This window comes from Rhinatrema bivittatum, chromosome 1 (genome assembly GCF_901001135.1).
Source record: "Rhinatrema bivittatum chromosome 1, aRhiBiv1.1, whole genome shotgun sequence".
NCBI classification, from domain to species: Eukaryota; Metazoa; Chordata; class Amphibia; order Gymnophiona; family Rhinatrematidae; genus Rhinatrema; species Rhinatrema bivittatum.
The window spans coordinates 271,647,014-271,666,991 of NC_042615.1; the positions used below are offsets into that span (position 1 = coordinate 271,647,014).

Here is a 19,978-nt window from a genome sequence, read left to right on the forward strand (position 1 = left end):
GGGAAAGCAGAGAACAGTTTTACAAGGTCAGATGGATTGACTCTCCATGGAGCAAGAGGTCCACGGATCTAGCACCTAGTGGCTTGCAGTGAAGTGGGGATCCGCTGTTTTATTTGATTTCTTGGTGGCTGTAAATCCATGGCCAGGCTTTCTGCTCAGACTGCTGCCTTAATCCTTCTGGAGAATGATCATGGACAGGACAAAAAAACAAAAAACTACTGGTTCCTTCTACAAGTGGAGAACACAACTTCTGTTCTCCTAGAAATAAGATCTCTCCAGCAACAAAAGGCAGCACAACGATCAAGTTTCTCTGGCTAAGAAGGGAAGCCATTTTCCTGTAAGACAGGTGTCTTTCTCTTATTCACATAGCACCTTTTAAATCTTTGGATCCATCTTCAGCAAGCGTTTCATGAGCTGGATTTCATTCACCAGAAGAGAACTGGGATAGTAGCTATATCTTTTTTTTTTTCATGTTTTTCTTTTAGGATGAAAATTCTGGTTTGTTCATGCTGCAGAAGTCAATTCTAGAACGCATGCTTTAAAAAAAAAAAAAAAGGTGAACCCTGTAGGGAAGAGGGGAATTTCCTATGGATGAGAATTCTATCCCCAGGTAGATGGCTGTTTCCTACTGAATGCTCTTGGCTGAAATAAGTTGTACAGCACCTGGATCTTTTATTGTACTGATGCTTTATAAATGCAATAAACAATACTATAGCAGACAATACTATAGTGGTATGTGTGCAAGTTTTTAACTTTTGATGGACTCAAGGTGATGATTTATTGCCTTTGCAAGAAACCTTTTGTTTGTCGAGAGCTTCTAACGGTGGTTTTTACTTTCGTCGGAAACAATAGCTGCATTCTGCCACCTTACTGTTCACCACCGACTCCCATCTTTTTCATATCCATGGGCAAGACCACCAGTTGACTACAATGAAGAATTCTTCTGCAGTGGCTGCTAGTTTCAGATACAGCATTACATTGCTTAATCCATTTTTTTTATTTTATGTCTCATAGCTCAGTTAAATTTCATTATATACACACATATGCATATGTGTGTATATAATGGAATTTGGTGCAAACAGTCTATGGGAAAGTGAAATTCATGTACAGATTATACTTCAGCCGTGGATGGTTCTATTCATGGACAGGCTTCTTTCAGCTCTGATTTAAATAAACTGATCCTGGATCTCACATCAGAATCTACACAATTATTATTAATACTGTGAATTATATTTGGCTACTATACAGCTAAATTGCTGCTGATGTGGCTCACTAATCCAGTGTTCTGACTCATTTTGTTGTATTACTTAGGTAAAAAAATACCTTCTTCATTCCAAATGGCCCCTGCAGAATGGTGTCTGTGCGACGCTTTAATTTATACTATTGTCTTGCTGGAATAAGGAGCAGAAAACTACAGAAACTAAGCTACGTATATGGGGCTCTCTTGTCTCACCAGAATAAGCTCCTGTTTGGCAAAAGATAAACGGAGCCTTTAACATTGTTGCAGAGCATTTTGTAAGGGCAGTCAGAGTGCAGCCTTAAAAAGATCTTGTCAGCATCGTCACATCCACTGGTGCTTTCTAACCAAAGGCTTTCCTCTCAGGGATCTGCTCAGCATCCAGGCACTCAGCAGTGAGATGGCAAGACTGTGCCATGGCTGTGGACGTGGAATTCCAGAGCTGAGATACTGCACATTTTGGTTTGGTTTCTATGTCTTCCAAAGGATAAAAGGTAAGGAGTTTTAATTTCAGCTATGACTGGCAGCCTCCCTCCACCTTGATATGTAAAATCTTGGAGAATCCAGGTCTTTTTCTCAGGGCCTGAAAATAAACATTCAGAGAACTGAGGTAAGCAAGGGTTCTGTACTTACAGCAGGCATTCCTAGATATTTACTCCCTGTCTGTATATAAATTTTACATAAGAGCATAAGAAGTGCCATGCTTGGTCAGACTAAGGCCCATCAAGCCCAGCAATTGCCTTCAATAGTGGCCAATCCAGGTTGCAAGTACCTGGAAGATCCCCAATAGTTGCTCTATTTCTTGTATCTTACTCCTATTGTTAAAAATCATCATGCAGGAGTTTCAAAGTGGTTCATAAATTAAAGTGTTGTGTAGTCCTGCCAATGTTCAACGGCAGCCTTGGGTGTCTCATGTCATGCTTTACAATAAACTTTACAATAAACTTTACAAGTTTATTGTAAAGTTTATTGTTTATTGTAAATGTTTATGGTTTATTGTAAAGCACTGTTGCACATGTTCGTTCTATTTGGCACAGCTGCAATGTTTCTGTTAATTGTGAACCGATGTGAGGTTACTAAACAAATGTCGGTATATAAAAACTGCAAATAAACAAATAAATAAATAAATGCTCCGAGTCAATAGAGCTGGAGGCATTGTGAATGCAACATTTTTAGCTTTGCACAATTGTGTGTAGACAAAAAGGGCAGTAAAGAGGGTCAAAGTAAGTTGCATCATTCACAAAGCAGCCCCACTTTTTGCTTTGAAAGTGGGAGGGGGAGTACAGTCCTAGTGGAGGTTGTGTATGCTCTCAGCCTCAAGGGAGGCCTCCAACACAGTGGCCATTTGCCGCTGTATTGGAGTATCGCATGCCGGCAGGCTGCCGGTGTGCGCAAACTGTGCCTGCCTCTAGGCAGGCGCAAAAGGTTTGATAAGAATTTTTTGGGGGGGGGATAGGAAAAAAACATACAGTACCTGAAATGTAATCCATTTTGAAGTGCTGAAAAAAGTGTGAAAGTGGAATATATATAAATCTAAAATAAATCTAAATAAATAAAATAAATGCTGGGACTGATAGACTTTTAGTCAGATCCGGCATGGCAATTCTTATGTTCATTTCTCTTTCGGTAAAGAATTGTTTTTCTGAGCAGGTGCTGAAATCAATTTCTCCTTAGTCTAAGAAGATGCCCCCTTACCAAGCTCTTTGCTGCTGTTTTTTTTTAAACTTATTCTGTAATGGTTTGTGAAAGTACAGGGGTGATTTTCAAAGGGTTCATCCGGCTAACTTCAGGCATTAGCTGGCTAAACCTCTGTTAAAAATTTAGCTCGTCAGCAGATAAACTTAAGCACCTAGAGGTCTATCAAAGTGGACAATTATTTTTTATTATTATTATTATAATAATATTAATGTACTGCTTTCTATATAAAAAGTGGTTTAAAATACAACACATAAATAGTTACACAGATAATTACATAAATTCAATAAGATTTATATAAAAAGAAAAATAAAACCATTAAAAAATTGTGGCCAGCATAAACAAGTACAAAATCTTTGAGTATACTATAATGTTGTTGAATAGAATCCACGAAAATGACAATCTGATAAAGCTGGACAAACCAATCCCTAGATTCATCATTCTGCTATATTTATATGATCAGGCGCGGAAAAGAAAGGGGTGGGGGGCGATAGTGGGCAGCTGGCTGCATCGCGGCGTACAGTTTTGTCCGCTGTGGTGCGGCCACGCCGCACACTATCGCCCCCATAGTACCACGGGAAAAAATGTAGTTATTTCCTGCGGTGCTGCTGGCAATAATGTGAAAAACATTATTGCCGGCAGTGCTGTCGGGCCATAACCCCGCCCAAACCCAGCCCGAACTCCTCCCCTTCCCCTAATTAGCATGGCATCTCCGCGACAACGGCCCATCGCAGAATAAAGAATGACTCTGCAAGTGATTTCAATTTCCTGCTACGCCAACCGCCATTGATTTATCTGGGTAAGTTTTTAGCCATTCTGGAGACATTCCAGGGTGGGCATAACTTATCAAGATAACATCGAGTAAGTCTGGTTGTGCTGGACAGCAGCCCTAAAGTTATCCAGATAACTTTATTTGGGTAATCTGGACTTTATCCAGATATATTCAGTGGAATAAAAATTCTGCTGAACATACGAGTAAAATTACCTGGATAATTTACGTGCTCCCCACAATGCTAAATTTTACTAGGCACCTAAATCTATCTCGCTAACAACTGGCAGTTCTGGTGCGGAGTTAGGTCAGGGGAAGGAATTTAGGTAGCTAGTGCTGATTTTCAGCTCTAACTGATTAATTTAGGACACCAAAACTAGTCACATCAATTGCAGAACATAGCTGGCGCAATTTAAGCCTATTTTTAGTCACAACCTAGAAGATTAGCTAAAAGCTGATAATCGACTTAACTTAGTCAGCCAAAATCTGGCTGATTAATAAGGAGATTTATCAAGCTGAGATAGGGCTATAACACATGTTAAACAGCTTAAATCATGCGATAAACACTGTGCATCATGTGATAAAGCCTTATGGTGGCAATACTGCACAATGTTTGGGCCAGAAACACACCCCTATTACAATGAGCCACTTTGCATGGTATTTGCATGCATTCATTTTGCAAATCCATGCAAAACAGTTCATGCATAGCTAATCCTACGTAAATAAAATAATGTGGCTAACTTTGAAATTTGCCAGCCATGTTATTTTATCTACAGCTATTTGAAAAATGGTAATCTACCTCTGGAGCACAGAGACCCTAATGCGGGTCCCGATGCTCCCGTGGTAGATTTAAAAGGGCATGTGGCCCAACACATCAACCACCTAAAAGACTAAAAGATGTATAAAAGTCACTGGGGGTCTTCTTAGACTTCCCCTGCCTACCCCATGGCCACCAATTGAGGTGACCCACAAAACCCCCCCCCAAAAAAACACTGTAGAACACAGCCACGTGACAACAACCCCCTGCCACCCACCTCCTGAAGTATTCAGACTCTCCCTTCCAAACAGTCACTTCTTACCCCCGTATCCTCTTTCCATGAAAAAGGCTAGGCCGGTGGGGCCCTGCCTCAACACCCCCTCCCCCAACAGTTGAAATAAATCATTGCTTCATAAATCTTACTAAATCATGTGTGGTTGGGTGGGCCATTCCAGTATTATATGGAGATTTTGTTAGCTAGCTTAGCCTCCCTAGTGAGAGCAGGATTGGTCTAAGTTGTTTCCAGTTTGATATACTGATGCATTTTTTTATGTATTATCTGTTTTATATTAATTTATTTTATTGATGTGTTAGTTTATTGATATAAGTAGATAAATGATGTATAATAATAAACAGCATACTATTTTTTCTTTGTAAACTGTTTTGGGTTGTACTTTGGTACAAGGTAGTCAGTTTAGAAATGTAAATTAACATAACATAATGTCATCACATGTCACTCATTTTGGCATCATCCTGCTGTTCCAAGAAAAATACTGCATTTGATGATGGGAATTTATTTCCCATTTTTATGTGAATTTTATTTTTTATTTTAGATTTTATTGACTATGATTTTTATGATTTTATTGTTAATTTATTTTATGTGTGTCCATGTCTGTTTAAGCTGAAATTGTGCATGTTTTTATAATGTAAAACGATAAGATTGATAGTTATGCAGCACAACAAATATAATAAACCAAAAAAATGTAAAAAACCAGATATGATATTTGCTACTAAATTCAGCAAATAGTATAAATTCTTAATCTATATGAGCTCTAAATCTCATATTTATAAGGTAAGTTGTCTAATGAACTAAGCATTTTCCCTAGAGAGACAAAATGGGAAATACCCTTTAGTAAATAAGTCCCTTAAAATGTCCAATTAGGTACAGAGACTTTAAAATGTAAGTTTCAGGCTATGCACTCAGTGTAAAAGCTCTCACCTTCAAAGAGACCAAGTCTGACCTCACCTGCAGTTTGTTCACCATTTCTTCAAATAGTTTCCTGGCCTCGGGGCTGGTGGGGTCCTTGAAGTAATCCACAATCCCGACTTGGACCACGATGGATTTAAGATTGCGACAAACACCTTGAATAATAAAGAAAATATGCAACATGAAATCAGCCCTGTGTAAAAGGAGATATTATAGACTTTTTCCACCCTAACCTAAAAAAATAATAATTTATTAAGCTACAACATACTTGTGCTGTATAGTGGGAAGTCTATAAATATGTTCTGCTTGTGTGTGGGGCTGAATAATCAAGAAAATAAGATGAAAAAAAGAATCCTTGTATAGATGTGTTCTCCGAAGACAGCAGGATGTCAGTCCTCACATGGGTGACATCATCCGATGTCAGAAACCAACTCCATGGGGAGATGGGCAGGTTTTGTGAGGACTGGCATTTTGCTGTCCTCGGAGAACACCTGTTACAGGTAAGCAACTCTGCTTTCTCTGAGGACAAGCAGGATAGCAGTTTTCACGTGTAGGGAATCCCTAGCTACAGGCTGCCCCCAATGAAAAAAAAAAAAGGGAAACAAGAACATTTGCCAACAAACAAAACAACATTTTTGTTGGTAATAAGATTTTTTCCATTTTATACTTAACCTATGAGGGGCAGCCTGGAACAAAAACAACAGACCTTAGGAGGGAAAAGAGCTGGGTTCTACACCTCAAACAAATTTCGCAAGACAGACTGGCCAAACTTACTGTCGCATCAATGCAGCAGCGAATACTTATTCTAGGTCATATTCATACATTATCTAGTTCGACATGATAGCAAGCACATATTTTAGGTCATCCCATTATCATCAATAACAAGCTAACCTTGGTACTATGATGGAGGTTTATAATTCATAGTTTCCATTTCATTATTCTTCTGTTAATACACTATCAAGTACATTTTAAAGATGGGCCGGGCTCTTTGTAAAATGTACGTGGTGCACACAAGGCCCAGCCATGCATGTAACCCCCCCCCAATCTTTAAAATGTAGTTGCTAGTGTATTAAGAGAAGAATAATGAAATGGAAACTATGAATTATAAACCTCCATCTAGGTACCATAGTAGCTTGTTATTGATGATGATGTGATGACCTAAAATAGGCCGGGTCCAAAGACAGGGGAGAGCCGAGGGGGCGTGATCTGGGCGGCACAGCGCCATTCGACGCTGTCCCAGGGAAGCGCATGCCAGCAGCCGGCCGGCGCGCGGAGATTACTTCTGCTCCAGAGAAGCAGTAAGTACAAAAATGAAAAATGTGGGGATGGTTAGAGTAGATTTAGGGAGCAGAGAGACGAGGGGAAGAAGGAGAAAAGATAGGGTTAGGGAAGTTTCCTCCCAGTCTGCTATTTAACTGGAATGGACTGGGAGGGAACTGGGCGATCGTGTCACCGCGTGTAGGTTATAAAAGCCCCCCGCCCCCCCCCGCACACGAGAGTCACGGGTCGCCTGCACATGCACACGTGGCAATCGGATTTTACATGCGTGCACTGGTGGGTGCATGTTATACAATTGGCGGGTCCATGTGCGCGCGTGGGTCTTAAAATTGACCCCATATGTTGTCTTCTTCCACTTTATTTATTTATTTATTTATTTATTTAGCATTTTTATATACCGACTTTCCAATAACAGAGTTACTGATCAATTCGGTTTACATATTAACAGTAACATTGACAAGTAAATGTCTTACAATGAACAGGTCGATATAACTTGGATAAGTATATATGGGGTTAATAACATTTTAAAAGATACATTGCCTAATGTAGGCATAAGTAAGAGATACAGTGCCTAATGTAGGTTAAATAAACAGTTGGTAATTATAAGAGTGGGTTATGATCTTTGACTGCCAAAGTTTACGTGAGCTCTATGGAGGATCTAAATAGCTCACAATAGCTCTCAAGTGGGTTTCCACCGAAAGGATCATTGGCAGGGATGTTCCGCAGGTTACTGTTATGGGAAAGCTTGGTTGAACAACCAAGTTTTGAGTCTTTTTTTAAATGTAGAGGAGCATTGCACTGATCTGAGTTCTGGCGGGAGAGTGTTCCAGATTTTGGGGCCAGCTGTGGAGAAAGCTCTTTTGCTTAATGCTGACTTCATCGGTGGGATATGAAGGTTGTTTCTATAGGCTTGTCTCACTGGTCTGGCAATACTTATTGCTCAATCTACTAACAATCTATGGTTTTGACAGAAACGTTATTGGTATATTGTTATTTTAAGTTAGATCATATGCATTTCTAAAGAGCCATGTTTTCAGCTCATTTTTGAAACTTTTTCTTTCTGTTATCTGACATAGTGTTTCTGGAAGAGTGTTCCACACTCTTCCAGTGCTATGGAAAACATTTGGTTTCTTATTTCTGTTAGATGTGTATTTTGTGTTGTAGGCACTTTTAGAAGTCACTTGTTTTGGGATCTTAGGGATCTCTGCGGTGTGTAAGGTTGAAGTGACACTCCTATTAAGCATGGGTTAATGTTGTTGATGATGTTAAAGATCAGAGTTAGTACTTTATAATGAATTCTTGATTGTACAGGAAGCCAGTGCAGTGCTATTAGTGTTCTGCATAGCAGCCCCCTCAAGTAGGACGTGGGAACAGAACAGCTAGGACGCATTGAACAGCGGTGGATATTTACCTTAGATTCAGTAACCCCCAAGGGACTTAACCGGGAGATAGAATGGTTTCTATTCACATAAGATCTCTCACAGTAAGCACTGGTCACATACTATGCTGCTAGGGCACCTCACAGGAACGGGAACCAATGAACGGGGATAATTTTCCCACGTCATCTGTTCACCTGTGATTTTGGCGCCACCGCTATCCTTGAAATACCTGACAGCGTCTAGGGTTAGTGCGCTCCCTGTCAGAATTCAGAAAACCAAGCTGTCAGGTAAGAGTTATGGTGAATGATTATTGTTTGTATTTTTAATCGGCGTAAGTCCTATATAGCATCCTGACATTTTGTTCAATTTGTTTTAGCCTTCCTATTGAGAAACCCTGTTGGTGTTACCCTCCCGATGCAGCCCTAGGCGAAACACGGGACCGTGTCGGGGGATGCCGTAAAGCATTGCTTGGGATTTGAATCAGTGGAGTTGCCTCATAAATGAATAAAAATCTGTATCAACTTTGAAATCCATTTGGAGTCTTTTGTCAGGATTGACCCTCTCCCTGCACTTTTCGTTTGATGTGAGATTATCTTAAAGTGCAGTCTGCTCTGATATACTTTTGGTAATTGAAGTCTCCCATTATTACCGCACTACCAATTTGGTTAGCTTCACTAATTTCTCTTAGCATTTCACTATCAGTCTCATCATCTTGACCAGGTAGACGGTAGTATACTCCTATCACTATAGTCTCCCCCGACACACAAGGGATTTCTACCCATAAAGATTTGATTGTGCATTTAGTCTCATGCAGGATGTTTATCCTGTTGGACTCCATGCCATCCCGGACATAAAGCGCCACACTGCCTCCCGGGTGCTCCTCTCTGTCATTGCGATATAATTTGTACCCCAGTATAGCACTGTCCCATTGGTTGTCCTCCTTTCATCATGTCTCTGAGATGCCAATTAAGTCTATGTCATTATTCACTGCTATACATTCTAATTCTCCCATCTTACTTCTTAGACTTCTGGCATTAGCATACAAAAATTTCAAAGTTTGTTTTTTGTTTGTATTTTCATTCTGCTTTTTAATTGATAGGGATAAGTTGGAATTTTTTAGCTCAGCTGAGTTTTTAGTTACAGGCATTTGGACTACTTTTCTTATAATTGGAACCTCACTATCGGGATGCCCTAATTCTAATGCATCATTAGTATCCTTTGAAGATACCTCTCTCTGAACCATGCGCTGCTGAGTGACTGTCGGCTTTCCCCTTTGTTCTAGTTTAAAAGCTGCTCTATCTCTTTTTTAAAAGTTAGCGCCAGCAGTCTGGTTCCACCCTGGTTAAGGTGGAGCCCATCCCTTTAGAAGAGACTCCCCCTTCCCCAAAAGGTTCCCCAGTTCCTAACAAAACTGAATCCCTCTTCTTTGCACCATCGTCTCATCCACGCATTGAGTCTCCGGAGCTCTGCATGCCTCTGGTGACCTGCGCATGGAACAGGGAGCATTTCAGAGAATGCTACCCTGGAGGTTCTGGATTTTAGCTTTTTATCTAAGAGCCTAAATTTCGCTTCCAGAACCTCCCTCCCACATTTTCCTATGTCATTGGTGTCACATGTACCATGACAGCCGGCTACTCCCCAGCAATTGTAAATGAGCAACTAAGAGATGTTGTTTTATTAGGTGAGGGAGTAGTGTGTATTACCTGTTGAAACCTTTATAGGATAACATTTGTGGAATAAATAAAAGTTTGTATTTTCTCTAAAGGGGTGATTTATTTTGATAAAAGGTTATTAGTGAGCTGGGTAAAGACAAGTGGGTGGCCTGTATAGGGTATTTACATTGAATTTACAACAGGTGTTGGGCGGTTGTTTCATATTGTTGATGAACTGTGGGAGCTACCATAAGATTGGAGATTCTGAAAACCCTCAACTCCATTTCTCTAGCAATACCCTCAAATGGGAATTGTAAGTTCCCATTTGATGACTGGCATACCTGAGGTGCCACTGTACATGTTTTTAAAGGGACAAAGGAGACAACCCAAGAGTTTTGGCATGGTGGCCAGATAGTAGCACACTTCTGAATCTATCTATGTGGGATGGGCCCAGATGGAATTTTTTTCTACTATAAAGACAAATTTTCCCATGTGACTTTAGAGGCTCAACCCAAGACTCTTACTATGAGAACATCACCTTAGTTCTGAGGAGCAGGGAGGTGACATCTATTTTGCATGAATAGAAATAGTGACTGCATATAGTCTGCAATTTCTTTTTTTATAAGTATATGTAATTGTTCAATCTTAATAAATACAAGCCATTGGGAATATCAGCTTGGTGTGTGAAGTGCCTTTGTACAGCAATTCTATATTACCTACTGTTGAAGGTCATTTCAACTACTATATGACTCATACCCCTTCTACCCCTATAACCAGGACATGGAGTGGCTACACCAATAAATCCTGAGTTGCCTGACAGAGGCACAGTGGCTATGGGGATGTGATAATGTTTGAATTGTATTATCACAGGGCCTCTGTGAACCAAGCACACTTCCATCAGCACACAGTGAACAGCACTCCACATGAGACAGGTAAGCATCAGCATGAGCTTTTCACTTCAAATTAATAGGCACCAAGAAAGCTTTACTTATGAGCAAGGCTTGGACCCCTTGGTGTTAAGCAAGGGATTACTAGTAATCACATCCCCATTCTGAACACCAGCTCCATGATTACTTTTGCAGTGTCTTAGCCTGCAGTATAGCTGCTGACAAATTCTCTGCCATCTAAGCAATTCCTTTTGGCTGTTGACTCATAGAAAGAGCTCCGAATGACAGAATTCAGTAAAGTCTGTGATAAGCATAGGGGATCCCTTGTTGTAAAGAAAAATTAGTTCTTACCTGTTAATTTTCGTTCCTGTAGTACCACGGATCAGTCCAGACAGTGGGTTGAGCCTCCTTTCCAGCAGGTGGAGACAGACTAAAACTTGCAGGATGCCCTATATCAGGACAGAGCCTATCCTCTCACCCTTCAGTATAACGTATGTCAAAGCAGAAAACAATAAAACCAAGAATAGGATCAAGCAAGTAACCAAAAGCTCAATGGAGCAACCATAGATTAATGTAGAAGCATAGTATACCTATACGCTCTTGCATAAACTTGGTATAAAATAACCACCAAGGCTTCCGGTGTAAATGCTCAGTAATCTTGCCCCAAGGAAAATATGAAATCTGCAGACCTGCAAGAAAACAAGCTTCGAGAGGACAGAAGACAGACAGGGAAGGGCGTCTGGACTGATCCATGGTACAAGAAAGCAAACCGGTAGCCGATCCAAGATCCATGGTACTACAGGAACGAAAATTAACAGGTAAGAACTAATTTTCTTTTCCTGTACGTACCCGGATCAGTCCATACAGTGGGATGTACCAAAGCTTCCCTAAACTGGGTGGACCGAGACAGTCCCGCTCGAAGCACTTGCCGCCCAAAGGAACCGAACACCGGAGCGTGTACATCCAGACAGTAGTGCAGAGCATAAGTGTGCAGAGACGTCCAAGTGGCGTCCCTGCAAATCTCCTGCGGGGAGACAGATTGACTCTCCGCCCAAGAAGTAGCCTGAGAACGCAGAGAATGGACCTTCAGACCCTCAGGAAGCGGACGACCTTGACAAAGATATGCCGAGGAAATGGCTTCCTTCAACCACCGCGCAATCGTGGTCTTAGAAGCCTGTTTACCACGGTTGGGACCACTCCAAAGGACGAAGAGATGGTCCGATACCCGGAAGTCATTGGTGACCTGGAGATAGCGAAGCAAGACTCGTTTTACATCTAGCCGACGAAGGTCGCCACCCGCCGTACCCGCAATCTCCTCCGGAGAGAACGTTGGGAGTTCGACCGACTGGTTGACATGAAAAGCGGAGACAACCTTAGGCAAGAAGGAAGGAACCATCCCGAGAGAAAACCCGGAATCCGAGAAACGCAAGAAGGGCTCCCGACAGGACAGCGCCTGAAGCTCGGAAATACGGCGAGCAGAGGAAATAGAGACCAGAAAGACAGTCTTTAGAGTAAGATCCTTGAGCGTAGCGTGGCGAAGAGGCTCGAAGGGAGTCGCACAGAGAGCACGAAGGACTAGGTTGAGACTCCACGACGGACACGTGGCCCGAGAGGGGGGGTGGAGGTGTCTAATGCCCCTCAGGAAACGAATCACATCAGGGTAAGCTGCTAAGGCATGACCGTCCACCCGACCCAGGAGAGAGCCGAGCGCAGAGACTTGAACGCGTAGAGAACTGAAGGAGAGGCCCTTAGAGAGACCCTTCTGAAGAAAAGAAAGAATCAAAGGAATCGAGGCGGCGCGCGCAGGGACACCTGCCTCCGTACACGCGGACTCAAAAACTTTCCAGATGCGCACATAGGCCAGAGAAGTCGACTGTTTCCGGGCTCGCAGCAGGGTGGAGATGACCTCCTCCCTATAACCTTTGCACCTCAGGCGATGCCGTTCAAAAGCCAGGCCGCTAGGCAGAAGCGATTGGCCTGGTCGAAATATACAGGCCCCTGCCGGAGGAGACGAGGAAGATGACCGAGGCGCAGGGGCCCGTCCACCGCTAGATTGATGAGATCCGCGAACCACGGCCTTCGCGGCCACTCGGGAGCGACGAGAATCACCGGTCCCCGGTGGAGCTCGATTCTCCTGAGAACTTTCCCCACCAGTGGCCACGGGGGAAACACGTACAGAAGGAAGTCCGCTGGCCAAGGTAGAGCCAGAGCATCCACGCCCTCTACGCCGTGCTCCCTCCAGTGGCTGAAGAACCGATTGGTCTTGGCACTGCGCAGAGTCGCCATGAGGTTGAGGTGAGGAGGACCCCACCTGTCCACTATCAGAGCCATGGCCACGTCCGAGAGCTCCCACTCTCCCGGATCGAGCGACTGCAGGCTGAGGAAGTCGGCTTGAACATTGTCTTTTCCGGTGATGTGAGAAACCGCAAGGCACTGTAGGTGACGCTCCACCCAAGCGAAGAGACGGCTGGCTTCTAAGGCTACCAGGGGACTGCGAGTGCCCCCTTGGCGATTGATGTAGGCGACTGTGGTGGAGTTGTCGGACAGGACTCGTACCGCCTTGCCGCGGATCAGGGGAAGGAACTCCTGAAGAGCCAGGCGGACCGCCAAAGTTTCCAGTCGATTGATGTGCCAGCGCGACTGAGTCTGGGACCATGTTCCCTGGGTGGACTGAGAAAGGCAGACTGCACCCCAGCCCAACAGGCTGGCGTCCATGGTCACTATCGTCCACTGTGGAGCTTGAAGAGGCATCCCTTGCAGAAGATGAGGAAGAGACAGCTACCACTGTAATTCGTCGGCAGTAGAATCCAAGAACGGAAGGACTACGTGGAACTGCTCCGACACTGGCTGCCAACGGGACAGCAAAGCTTTCTGTAACGGATGCATATGAGCAAAAGCCCAGGGGACAAAGTCCATGGTAGAAGCCATGGATCCCAGGACTTGGAGATAATCCCAGGCTGTCAGGGAGGGTAGGGCAATCAAAGTCTGGACCTGATCGATCAGCTTGAGGGCTCGCGCCCGAGGTAAGAAAACCTTGCCTACTCGGGTGTCGAAGTGGGCTCCCAGAAATTCCAACTCCTGGGACGGCTGAAGCTTGCTCTTGGAAAAGTTCACTATCCACCCGAGAGAGGCAAGGACCTCCAAGACGCGATCCACCGCCCGCCGGCAAGAGGTCTCCGACTTAGCCCTGATGAGCCAATCGTCCAGATAGGAATGGACGAGAATCCCCTCCCAGCGCAAGGCCGCCACTACTACTACCATGACCTTCGTGAAGGTGCGAGGAGCGGTCGTGAGGCCGAAGGGGAGAGCTCGAAACTGGAAGTCCTGGTTGAGAATGTGGAATTGGAGATACTTATGATAGTCGCAGTGAATGGGAATATGAAAATAAGCTTCTGCGAGATCGAGGGAAGCAAGGAACTCTCCGGGGCGGACCACCGCAATGACCGCCCGCAGGGTTTCCATGCGGAAGTGGGGGATCTTGAGAGCCCGATTGACCCTCTTGAGGTCCAATATTGGGCGGAAGGACCCGTCCTTTTTGGGCACGGTGAAGTAAATAGAATACTGGCCTGCGCCAATTTCCCTTTCCGGGACTGGGACCACCGCTCCCAGATCCAGAAGCTTGGAGAGAGTCTGGACCACCGCGTCCCTCTTGGCCCGGCCGCAAGGCGAGAAAAGAAAGAGATCTGGAAGTTTCCTGACGAGGTCGAAAGCGTACCCGTCTCTGATAATGTCAAGGACCCACTGATCCGACGTGATCTTGACCCATTCCTCGAAGAACAGGGAGAGGCGTCCGCCGAGGTAAGGAACCGAGGAATGGGTCGGCTGAACTTCATTGCGTGGCAGGTTTAGCGGCGGCACGCATGGGCTGGCCCTCGCGAAAGGGCCGTCTGCCACGAAAGGACTGCGACCAGGACTGCGTACGAGAAGACCCCCTTGCAGAACCGCCCCGCCCCCGAGAAGCGAAGCGACGCTGGCCCCTGAAGCGAGAGCGAGAGGCCGTGAAGGATCGGGAAGACTTAGGGCGGTCCTCTGGGAGCTTATGGACCTTGTTGTCAGCCAAGGAGTCCATAAACTTCTCAAGATCCTCGCCAAAGAGCATCTTACCTTTGAAGGGCAGCGTGCCCAGCCGGGTCTTTGAGGACTGATCAGCCGACCAGTGGCATAGCCAAAGGAGACTCCAGGCCACCACTGCCGAAACCATCGCCTTCGCCTGGACATGGACCAGATCGTAGAGGGCGTCCGATACGTAAGCGGTGACTGCCTCCAGACGTTCGGCTTGTTCTGCCTCACCTGGCGGAAGCTCCCGGGCGCAGAGTAACTGTTGGACCCACTGGAGGCCCGCTTGCATCATGAGACTTCTACAGCAAGACGCCCGGACCCCAAGGGCCAGAACATCGAAGATGCGCTTCAGGTGAGCCTCCAGCTTATGATCTTGTGAATCCTTCAATGCCGTGGAACCTTCCACCGGAATCGTGGTGTGCTTGGCCACTGCAGAAACATAAGAATCCACCGATGGATATTGCAACAGCTCCAAGCCCTCCTCCGGGAGGGGATAGAGCTTATCCATCGCACGCCCCACCCGAAGCGCACCCTCAGGAGCCTCCCATTCCCACAGGATAAGGAGCTTAAGCATGGGGTGGAAGGGAAAGGCCGAGGCCGGAGCCCTCCCAGAACCGGGTTCATATCCTTAGGGAGCGAGGCCATGAGATTATCCATGGAGGGACTCTCTAGACCCAGCTCCTGCAAAACAAAAGGGAGGAGGGGCTCTAATTCCTCCTAACGAAAAAGACGGAGGGCTCTAGGGTCATCCCCCTCTAGGGGTGGGGGGGGGCATCCGCCGAATCCGAGGAAGCAGCGGGGTCAGAGGACACGGGAGACACCGGGGGGGGGGGGGGGAGAGGGGGGCACCCCCGGGACCACCCGCACCCGAACTGGTCCCTGGGGCTCCGCGGCCGGTCCAGTGGTCAACGGCGCTGAGCGAGGGATTTTTGGCGGGGGGGGGGGGGGGCAATGGGGGGCTTTCGTCTAGTTCATGCAGGCTAGCTAGATAAGATTTGTGCATGAGGAGGATGAAATCTGCTGAAAAAGGGACCCTGGATTTGGCAGGGGGGGGAGGGGGGCGAGGGAAGGTCAGGACCCCCCTCCTGGGCACCCGCGGGGGCCAAATCAGAGGTTAAATCAAAAAAATCTGGCCCCCCAGCCCCAGGGAGCACTGAAATCGGCCCCGATGAAAAATCCAAGATGGCGGCTGTTCCCGGGCTCTGCCGACCTGGGAAAGGCCTAGCCATGCCGGGAGGAGTGGAGCCCCAGGCTAAATTTGCTTGTCCTGCCGAGGAGGGACCTTCCCCACCCGGCAGGCAAGCAGTGCAGAGGCCCTGCCGCAAAAAACGCGAAGAGGGCAGCCCACAAGAAAGGCAGGCTACCAGCCGGGACATAGCTAAGCCGCGGCTGAAGAAAAAAAAGCTGAAAAAAAAAAAAGCTTGATTGACAGCCTGCACAGCAGGAGAGAGCAGGCGGGAAACCTGCTGCCTTCTGCTTCTCTGGCTGCTGGTTCTAGCCCTACTCTGACCAAAAAAAAATAAAAAAGCTGGTCAACTGCTGCAAATAAGTTAGAGGTAGGTGAGTACCTGCAACTTATTGAAACTTTTAAACTCCTTTTTTTTTTTTTACTGAGCGCAGCAGCGGGTTAAAAACCCTCTCGGCAGCCAGAGGGGGAACGAGGGCCAGAGAGCGTTGGTCCCCACACCTGGAAGCGTCCACGGACTCAGGACTATGCAGGGAACCCCCTCCTGCAAAAGGGGCAAAGCCCCCCTGAGCCGGGCAAGAGCTGGGAGACGGACGTCTTCCACACAAAAACAGTAAAAGCACTAAAAGAAGGCAAAATTTCCTTCATAGATTTTTTTCCTTTGTTTCTAAAACAAGCGGGAATCAAAGAACTACTTGCTTGAGCCGAAAAAGAAAGAAGAAGAGGCTGACTAGCCTACAGCAGAGAACCGAAGGGGAGATGCTGCACCTGCTGGAGACAGACAAATACTGGAGGGGTAGAGGATAGGCTCTGTCCTGATATAGGGCATCCTTCAAGTTTTAGTCTGTCTCCACCTGCTGGAAAGGAGGCTCAACCCACTGTCTGGACTGATCCGGGTACGTACAGGAAAGAACAATTGAGGTCTATGGCAATGTACCATAGGCAGAGTAGTGGGGCCTTACAGTCCTCATCTGCTGTCAGATTATACGTTTATGTTTCTAGATAGCAGAAAGTCTAAAGAATATAGGAGAATGTGCATTCTTTGGGAAACATGTACTAGGATTTGTTCCAGTGTTTTGAGTTTGTGAACTGGACATTTGCCTGGTCCAACTTGCCCCCTCCTTTGTACTGTATATTCTTTTTCAATGTGATGGCAATACATTTTAAAGATATATTCTGCTTTGCACCGGCATTACTGAAACTATCAAACCATGTGATGTATGAGCGGCTTTCTGAATATTTGCATTTCTGAAGAGCACCACAGCAGTTGCACCTTCTGTTTTTCAGTTTCTGTGGCTGTGCACCAGAGAGGGCAAATCTGTTTTACAGCAAGAGATAACAGTGCCTGGGGTGGGGAGAATGAGGGACAGAGTTGCCATGTAGGTATGGGGACAGGGAAAGGGCAGGAGATGGGCCTCTGTACAGGCAGAAACAGACAGCTGATGATCAACACCTCTCTCATTAACTGCCACATAATTTGTGCACAAAAACAAACCCACATATTGAGAAAAACAGGTACTGCAAAAATAAAAAAAGCTAAAAATCAAAACAGAAACAATATTTTTAACAAGAAATGAATGCACAGCAGAACCCCATTTTTCTCCTATTGAATTTTAATGCTCAAGAAAAGCACTGGAAAAGCAAGTTTGCTTACTTTTAAACAGAGTTCTCCATAGACAGCAGGATGAATTAGCCATAACATGTAGGTGACATCAGATGCTGCCAACTAAGTCCCAGCTTTCAGAGCTCAGTAAAGACTTTACCGAGCAGGAGTTCCAGCACAAGCACACTGCCTCACGATCCCCTTAGTCTCTTTCAGAGTTTAAACTTTAGCAAGTCAGTCAAATCTCCAGGGAGGTGGGTGGATTTTAAGTATAGCTAATTCATCCTTCTGTCTATGGACAGCCTTGTTTACAGAAGGCATGAATTAGCCATAACATATAGGGAATCCCAAACTGAGCATTGTGGAGCAGTCACTTAAGTAAACCTGGCCTCAACAAGGGAACAAAGGACTACTGTGTGAACAGGCTGTGCAGAATTGCTTGTCTGAAGTTTGTCTCCTCAGAACATGCTGTCCAGATAATAGTGGGATGTGAAGGTGTGAACAGATGGCCAAGTATCAGAGGGAGCACTGAGAGGAAAGGATCACCTTGATGGTGGTGTGAAAGATTCAGAAAGTACTGCTTGGGGACATTTTTAAAACTTGAAAGTATTGGGGAGGAGTAAACTATTGGGGTATATTATTTAGTGTGTTTCTGTTTTGTTTTAAATAGGTAGTCAGAAAGGCAGGCAGAAGACAGAAGTTTGTGTCTTTGTATTTTCCAACCTTCCCACCCCTCTCCCACCTAGCTCATCTTCTAATTTATAGGCAGGTGACACTTTCACACTAAATAAAAAAAAATTTAATCAGCTTTTAACTTAAATTCAAAATTCTCCCACACCTTATCAAGAGTTTGATCATTCCCTTGTAGATCACTACTAGATATATAGTGAATACACTAATACATTTAAAGGACCCTAACTGTACACAATCCTACACCCATAGCAACCTAAAACTTAATTAGGACTAAACAAAGTTAAGTTGAAGGCAGCAGTCCAGCAGCAAAAGGGGTGCCTCCCAGTTTATTGCATTGAACGTCACATGAATGGTTTTTTACCCACTGGTGAGAAATTGTACGTGTGCATCCGATGCAAAAAAGCTCCTGTCCTCTCAGAGAACAAGTCTGATCTCTGGAGGCTAGAGTGGCAGACTGGAGGAGCTGAGGCAGACAGAGAGGTATATAGATGAGACCTTCAGGGACAGAGTAGCTAAGTCCCAAATCCAGTCTGGCAGCCCTGGTGCTGACCTGGAAGAGGAAGCTCTCATGATCAGAGAGCATCAAACTGGTGAAGCAGGAAATGATCCTGTAGCAAGGACCTGTTCTCCAGGTGGCGCATTGTCTCTCATACTGAGGATGTGTCTTCCAGGGCTACTGCCCAGGAGGGAAGGGTAAGGTTGACCATTATAGTTGGTGATTTGATTATTAGGAATGTAGACAGCCGGGTGACTGGTGGGCATGAGGATTGCCTGGTAACATGCCTACCTGGTGAGAAGCTGGCGACCTCACGCATCACCTAGCTAGGATTTTAGACAGTGCTGGGGAGGAGCCGGCTGTCATGGTACATGTGGGCACCAACAACATAGGAAAATGTGGGAGGGAGGTTCTGGAAGCCAAACTTAAGCTTTTAGGTAGAAAGATGAAATCCAGAACCTCCAGGATAGCATTCTCTGAAATGCTCCCTATTCCACGCGCAGGTCACCAGAGGCAGGCAGAGCTCCGGAGTATCAATGCTTGGATGAGATGATGGTGGAATGAAAAGGGATTCAGTTTTGTAAGGAACTGGGGAACCTTTTGGGGAAGGGGGAGTCTTTTCCGAAGGGATGGGCTCCACCTTAACCAGAGTGGAACCAGGCTGCTGGCGCTAACCTTTAAAAAGGAGATAGAGCAGCTTTTAAACTAGAACAAAGGGGAAAGCCGACAATCGCTCAGCAGCGCATGGTTCGGAGAAGGTATCTTCAAAGAATACCCAAGATGCATTAGAATTAGGGCATCCCAACAGGGAGGTTCCAATAATAAGAAAAGCAGTCCAAGTGCCTATAATTAAAAACTTACCTGAGCTAAAAGATTCAAATTTATCCCTGTCAACTTAAAAAGCAAAATGTAAATACAAATAAAAAACACACTTTGAAATGTTTGAAATGCCAGAAGCCTAAGAAGTAAGATGGGAGAATTAGAGTGTATAGCAGTGACTGATGACATAGACTTAATTGGCATCTCAGAGCATGGTGGAAAGAGGATAACCAAAGGGACAGTGCTATAGCAGGGTACAAA

The 19,978-nt window shown here is 45.2% G+C and overlaps 1 protein-coding gene across 1 annotated transcript in view; it reads right to left on the reverse strand.

Annotated features, from left to right (window-relative positions):
- Positions 1-666: 666 nt before the first annotated feature.
- FBXO41 (F-box protein 41) overlaps positions 667-19,978 on the reverse strand; it is a 159,718-nt gene continuing 140,406 nt past the window's right edge. The window contains exons 11-12 of the mRNA XM_029594661.1: positions 5,705-5,820; positions 667-1,820 (exon numbers count right to left, since the gene is read on the reverse strand). Of these exons, the coding sequence (XP_029450521.1) occupies positions 1,752-1,820; positions 5,705-5,820 (185 nt within the window). The 3' untranslated portion in view covers positions 667-1,751. The remainder of the gene's footprint in view (positions 1,821-5,704; positions 5,821-19,978) is intronic.